Source organism: Ostrea edulis, chromosome 5 (assembly GCF_947568905.1).
Source record: "Ostrea edulis chromosome 5, xbOstEdul1.1, whole genome shotgun sequence".
Taxonomy (NCBI): domain Eukaryota; kingdom Metazoa; phylum Mollusca; class Bivalvia; order Ostreida; family Ostreidae; genus Ostrea; species Ostrea edulis.
Genome location: NC_079168.1, coordinates 2,490,870 through 2,498,369, shown reverse-complemented (window position 1 = coordinate 2,498,369; position 7,500 = coordinate 2,490,870). Strand labels below are relative to the sequence as shown.

The 7,500-nt window shown below is 36.7% G+C and overlaps 1 protein-coding gene across 1 annotated transcript in view; it reads left to right on the top strand.

The window, feature by feature from the left end:
• The window catches only part of LOC125648909 (centrosomal protein of 120 kDa-like), a 26,380-nt gene that overhangs the window by 9,552 nt on the left and 9,328 nt on the right, over positions 1-7,500 (top strand). The window contains exons 6-14 of the mRNA XM_048875949.2: positions 1-104; positions 362-617; positions 1,097-1,171; positions 2,844-2,970; positions 4,053-4,202; positions 5,024-5,141; positions 5,410-5,477; positions 6,661-6,760; positions 7,366-7,500. The exon at positions 1-104 is cut by the window's left edge and continues 115 nt beyond it; the exon at positions 7,366-7,500 is cut by the window's right edge and continues 9 nt beyond it. Coding sequence (XP_048731906.2) covers positions 1-104; positions 362-617; positions 1,097-1,171; positions 2,844-2,970; positions 4,053-4,202; positions 5,024-5,141; positions 5,410-5,477; positions 6,661-6,760; positions 7,366-7,500 — 1,133 coding nt within the window. The remainder of the gene's footprint in view (positions 105-361; positions 618-1,096; positions 1,172-2,843; positions 2,971-4,052; positions 4,203-5,023; positions 5,142-5,409; positions 5,478-6,660; positions 6,761-7,365) is intronic.

Sequence of the window (7,500 nt, the reverse complement as noted above, 5' to 3'; positions counted from 1 at the left end):
TTCAGTTGATACCCCCAAATAAAACTAAGCAACAAATTACCCTTGCCCCTGGGGATTTATCCCCTACCGTGGGGGTCTCCATCGTTCTGAGGAAAGAGGAAACGGTAGGATTTTTATTACACTAATTTTTCTGAATTTTCAAATTATGGTAATGAATGTACCTTTAGTTAGATTGACTTTTGACACAATAAAAAAAACTTCCCGCAGAATTTATGAATTTTATTGATGGTGAAGTAGAATTTAAGAAACATTAGAAATTCTCATTTATAAAATATTATATGATTTATATCTTGTGATGTGGTGATGTTCCATTAAAAACACCAGTATTCATTATTTAACAAATTCTCAAATGTTTGTGTAGGTGATGCCATCCACTGCCAATGGTGATAAACAGGAAAGCAAAGTCCTGGGGTCCCCTGTAAAGGACCGGGATGTGTCCCCACCAAGAAGACCAGTATCTCCATCAGCCAAGGCCAAGAAAGGTCATTCTCCTGGGAAAAAGAAGGAAAGGGAACCAGTAAAACAACAAGAACCAGTCAAGGCAGCTGACGATTATGAAGATGACTTTGAGGATGGAAATAACACCCAGGAGTTTATTAGTAGTTTTGAGGAGGAAAGTAAGTATATTGGTTTTGTTTTTATATGGCAATTTGATAAAATGCATAAGTGCAGGAAAAAATTGTCCTATTTACAAGCATGTTATGAATGAAAGCTTAGACTTAGTTTAATTTTCTGGTTCATGAAATTTCCTTATTTACACATTTACATGTGCATTTATAGACATGTAAAATTAAAGAAATATTGCAATATTGTTACCCATTAAGTTTTGATTTTGGTAACTGTGGATGACATTTTTTGTTTAGTATATGTATTTTCTATTTCCGCTATATCTGAAGTCATGCAAAATCAACAGAACTTTATGCATGTAGCAGTGAATAATTAATGCCGTATGATAGAATCACATATAAATCTGCTCAGTCTTGTACCCTTACTCTGCACATAAAATGTAATTGTTTCATCTTTTCACTCTTAAATAAGGTAATGTATTATCTTGATCTAAGAGACACAAAACAAATTAACAGACACTATTTTTCAGAAGGTGCTAAGAAAACCAAGGACAAACCAGCAGGTGCCCCCCGGAGTCCACGAACCCCTGTCAGGTCCCACCCAGGTCAGATCAACAGCAAAAAAATGAAGCATGATTTATTTTATTCTTTTGATAATTCCACTGTAGTAGTGTATGTTCTTTTGTTTTCTTTGGGAATGTTAGTAGTCAGATCACAATGTTAGTAGTCAGATCACAATGTTAGTAGTCAGATCATAATGTTAGTAGTCAGATCATAATGTTAGTAGTCAGATCACAATGTTAGTAGTCAGATCATAATGTTAGTAGTCAGATCATAATGTTAGTAGTCAGATCACAATGTTAGTAGTCAGATCTTAATGTTAGTAGTCAGATCACAATGTTAGTAGTCAGATCACAATGTTAGTAGTCAGATCATAATGTTAGTAGTCAGATCACAATGTTAGTAGTCAGATCACAATGTTAGTAGTCAGATCCTAATGTTAGTAGTCAGATCCTAATGTTAGTAGTCAGATCACAATGTTAGTAGTCAGATCACAATGTTAGTAGTCAGATCACAATGTTAGTAGTCAGATCATAACGTTAGTAGTCAGATCATAATGTTAGTAGTCAGATCATAACGTTAGTAGTCAGATCATAATGTTAGTAGTCAGATAGTCAGATCATAATGTTAGTAGTCAGATCTTAATGTTAGTAGTCAGATCATAACGTTAGTAGTCAGATCATAACGTTAGTAGTCAGATCATAATGTTAGTAGTCAGATCACAATGTTAGTAGTCAGATCACAATGTTAGTAGTCAGATCATAATGTTAGTAGTCAGATCATAACGTAAGTAGTCAGATCATAATGTTAGTAGTCAGATCATAATGTTAGTAGTCAGATAGTCAGATCATAATGTTAGTAGTCAGATCTTAATGTTAGTAGTCAGATCTTAATGTTAGTAGTCAGATCATAACGTTAGTAGTCAGATCATAACGTTAGTCGTCAGATCATAACGTTAGTCGTCAGATCTTAACGTTAGTCATCAGATCATAACGTTAGTCGTCAGATCATAACGTTAGTAGTCAGATCATAACGTTAGTAGTCAGATCATAAATGTTAGTAGTCAGATCATAATGTTAGTAGTCAGATCGTAAATGTTAGTAGTCAGATCGTAAATGTTAGTAGTCAGATCGTAACGTTAGTAGTCAGATCGTAACGTCAGTAGTCAGATCATAACGTCAGTAGTCAGATCTTAACGTCAGTAGTCAGATCATAATGTTAGTAGTCAGATCTTAATGTTACATAACGTTAGTAGTCAGATCGTAACGTCAGTAGTCAGATCATTATGTATTACAGATTGATTTTGTTTATCTTTCCAACTTTTGGGTATCAGACCCACTCTATTCAATGAGAGACATTGTGTTGATATAGAATAAAGACCTAAAATCACATTTACGTGTAAGGTGTATCTACAAAAGCAACATGAAACTTAAACATAAATATATCTTCATCTACAATACACTTCTTGTTTCACAACTTTCATTTTTAATTAACTTTTGTGAATCTTATGACATGTAATTTTTTTGTGCATGTATTAAACCAAAAGCTCTCCCAATATCTGCACTTCAATTTTAAATGGAAAATCAGTTAGAGATATACTTGTACAGTTTGTCATATTGGGAATGTTACTGTTAATATATGAAGAAAAAAAAACCCACAGCTGTGATTGCAAACTGAACATATACGAGATCCACAATGACCCCATCATTTTTGTAGTGGACAGCCAGACCACCACCTCCACCCACCTGGCTATCCCGCCCCAGGCGCATCACTTCACCTTCTCAATCGACCTTCGCAGCATCAAGGACTTCCACAGTGCATCCACTCTGATGGTCTTCATAAGGTGAGTAATCCCACAGAAGATCCCGCCAGGAGACCACTGATGGTCCTCATAAGGTGAGTAATCCCACAGAAGATCCCGCCAGGAGACCACTGATGGTCCTCATAAGGTGAGTAATCCCACAGAAGATCCCGCCAGGAGACCACTGATGGTCTTCATAAGGTGAGTAATCCCACAGAAGATCCCGCCAGGAGACTACTGATGGTCTTCATAAGGTAATTAATCCCACATGAAAGATCTCACCAGATTTTAGCTTTAGCTAAAGAAATAAATCACATTTTATGAGATTTTAGCTCTAGCTATAGAAATAAATCAGATCCCGCTAGGAGATTTTGCTTTAGCTATAGGAATAAATCAGATCCCGTCAGGAGATTTTAGCTTTAGCTATAGAAATAGATCAGATCCCGCCAGGAGATTTTAGCTTTAGCTATAGGAATAGATCAGATCCCGCCAGGAGATTTTAGCTTTAGCTATAGGAATAGATCAGATCCTGCCTGGATCTTTAGCTATAGCTATAATAGCTTTAGCTATAATAGAAATAAATCAGATCCCATCAGGAGATCTTAGTTCACCTTAGGAAAAATTAGATTCTTCCGAGAGCTCTTATAGTACTGCAGAAGTATATCAGATTCTGCCAAGAGTCGTTATTGTTCTGTAGAAGTATAATGTAGATTCCTAAATATATGCGAGGAATTTATTATCGCGTAATTTCGCGAGAAGCATCACTCGCGAAATAGAATTACTCGCTTTTAATTTTCTGTTGCTTGTATGCATGTAAAAACTTTTGGTTAGCAGATGACTTGCAAATTCATGTTCATGCGATTTGATGAATACAAGTCATTTCGCCATATTCAATGCTCATATAAAATAAGGAATCTACAGTATTGAATCCTGCCAAGAGTTCTTATTCTGCAAAAATATATCAAATCTCACCAAGAGTTCATCTTGTGCTGCAGAAATAAATCAGATCCCTTCAGAAGATCTTAGCATAATAATACCGTAGAAATATACCAACCTCTCAATATTCTGTTAAAAGATAATAAAAATTTTGCTTTTAGAAATTTAGAACCAATTTTGTTTTATAGATACTCGTACCCTTTCTTTGGGAGTGCAGCTCCAATACTGACAAACCCTCCAGTGGAAATCAGGAGAGGAATGGAAGTCATCCTTCCCCAGTCCTTCTGTGCATTTGACTTTGCCTGCTCCATACAACAGCTGCAGGAGACATTTCTTAGGTAAACATAGAAAGAGGACAAGTGTAGAATAACTGTATATGTAAATTCTGAACTCTTGGAAAATTAGCTGTCTGTACACAAATCTGGTATAGTGCTGCCCCCCCCCCCCCCCCCACTCCCCCCAAAAAAAAAAAACCCAGCCAAAAGCCACACAGATCTGATCTTTAACTTAAAACCTCTGACTGTGAATACATGTATAGATGTGTTTGTATAGTTTTACAACATTCATCAACATTAATATTATATTTGAGATGCATATACACATTTGTATGTGTGAGGGCATGCCCCACTTTTCAAAATCCCTTGGATGTCCCACTTTTCAGGACCCATGTGATGCCCTACTTTTTGAGAACCCTTTGAAAGCTCCATTTTGTGGAACCCTTTGGATATCCCAATTTTTCACTTTTTAGAACCCTTGGGATACCCCATCTTTTAAAACCATCAGGATACCCCACTTTTAGAACCCTTGGGATGTCCCACTTTAGAACTCTTGATGTCCCACTTTTTAGAACCCTTTGGATGCTCCATTTTATGGAACCCTTGGGATGTCTCACTTTACCGAACCATTTGGATGCCCCACTCCTATGGGATACCCTACTCTTCAGAACTCCTGAGGTGCCCCAATTTGTAGAACCTTTACATTGCCCCACTTTGTAAAACCCTTGTGATGTCTCAGTTTTGTAGAATCCTTTGGATACCCCACATTGGATGTCTTATTTACAGAATTCTTAGAATGCCTAGCTGTTGTTGTGGGTTTTTTTTTCTTAATCTCTAATTTATGTACTGATCCATCTCAACAAAGTGTGATGGTTTCTTGACAGAGTGCCTCTGATGATAGAAGTGTGGCACAGAGACAAACAACTGTCCCAGGACATGCTGATTGGATCAGGGCGGCTTCCATTGGACCAGATCATCACCACTGACAAATTTAGAATCTCAGTACGTAATTCATTCATAATGGAGATTAGTTTATCAGCCAAAACATAACTATCAAACCAGCAGGTCAAGTGAAGTGTTAAACTTATTAATACATGTATGCATGAAACTTCCTTCACAATCTTTCATTGATACAAAGAAACTTTTTTCACAAATCACTGGACCCAAATATTTTTTATATCATTATGGCAATGTCAACAGGTAATCCACAATTTTCACATGAAAATAAGCTTCTGTATGAGAACTGAAACTGAAATGTGGCTATTTACAGAGCAGCACTGGATCTGCTGGGTGGAGACAGACATTTCACGACAGACAGACAATTACAGCCAATGACAGGTAACCATCTATAGACTAGCTGTAAAACCCCGAATCTTACAGCAAAAAACACTGATCCAGCTTTATATTTCCTTCTAAATCCATTTCATATTTCACTTTTTTTTAATGTTCATTTTATATCAAAGTTAGGCCAATTCAACTTAATTAGTAGATTATTATCCAGGGTCAGCAAAAAATATGGGGCGGGTGGGAGGATTTAATTTTTTAATTTTTATTTTCTGAGAAAAATAACAAAGACAAACGAGTCCCCCCCCCCCCCCCCCCCCCCCAACAGTTGCGCATCATTTAATGCCAGATGGATATCAATCTATGCTATTTTCACAGACTAATTCCAGGTTAAGCTTTAATTTCAAACAGAAATATACCTAACTTCTTCAAGATTTACGCCTGTAAGAACGCGAGAAATTAAGAAAACCATAGAGATCTATTTTCTTCACGTGGCTATACCGGAAATGTAAACAAGAAGTGTAAATACCGGAGTCGGACATGAAATATTCCGAAAATCGCAAAGTTTGCAAAATAAAAAAAAATCGGGGCGGGGCAATTTTTGAGGGGCAGGCGGGGATGATAATCTATCAATTAAGTTGAATTGGCCTTAGGTCTTGGTAATGTTCACTACAATTTTGATTTAACGGTTTTAGGTTCTTCTACGAATATATATGTATGCTGTAATTTGTTGTGGCTTTAAATTGAAGGACATGTGAATTCCACAAAAACTGACCACCATTATTGGTACTGAAACCATAGAATGTCCAAACAGAATTCCTCAAAAACTGACCATTAACGAAACCAGTGCCATAAAATGTCCTAACAGAAATTAGTAAAACTAACCACCCTTAACAAATCCATAAATACTGACCAACATTGATGTCCTTAGTACAGAAATCCATAAATGCTACCCAACATTGATAATTAGGAGTATCCGTAGAAAAATTCACAAAAGCTGTGGCCACAGTGTTCTTTTACTAGATGCAGAACACCGACTCTTTCTAAAGCTCTGTTTGCACAAACTTAAGAAGCAATATATACATGTCTTGTAATTCTTTTGAAATATGATACATTGTATTACACTAGACCAACCATAAAAGTAAGATGATTTACATAGTTTAATTTCGTACATATTGGTACAAAACCACTAAACAGAATGTTTCCCCAAAGCTCTGATTCGTGTTTTTTTTTTTAGTGGACAGCAGAAGATTGGTGAGGTCTGTTTTGTGCTGTGTCTGGAGGACTGGGGACCAATCACAGCCCAGCAGATTGTGGTGCAGCAGGAGGGACCTCAGGTAACCAGGCAACAAAATTAGTATTAACCAATCAGTGGCCAGTCAAAATCAGCTCAGATAATCACGTCCTATATCCAGGTCAACTGACTTGCCTTACACTCAAGTGTTCTACAAACCATATTTTCTTTTAGCAAGGTGCATGCATCATATATATATATATATATAGAGAGAGAGAGAGAGAGAGAGAGAGAGAGAGAGAGAGAGAGAGAGTATTGACATGACTTAGCAACATAGTGTTTTGTGGCTTTGAAGACTGAACAGAAAAAAAAAGCCCTTAAATATGAAAAAGGGGGGGGGGGGGGGTCATGTGACAAAAAGAATCTCCCATGGTTTGTGGTTTGATATGATTTATATCCAACTGGTTGTAAGTTTTCTATCCCCTAGTCTTTTTTCCAGCTTCGATCAGTTTCTCTGAAAGAAATGTTTGGCATTATTTTATCGTAAATTTGATATTCTTAATTCATGACCTGTCTGTTTGAAAAAATTAAATTCAAATTGAAAGTGGATTAACATTGATCATCAGTGGAATGAAAATATTGAAACAGGTTTTCTAGGGTTACAGTTTGATAAATTTCACATTAACACTTGTATTTATCTAAATACAGCCAGTAAAAGGATCCCCAGTACGATCACCCAAAGCAACACAAAGGGAAGTAAGTCCTGAGGAACCCCGAAAGACTGCTGAATATCAGGCTGCTGTGGAACTTGAGATGTGGAAGGAATCTCAGGAACAGATGTTT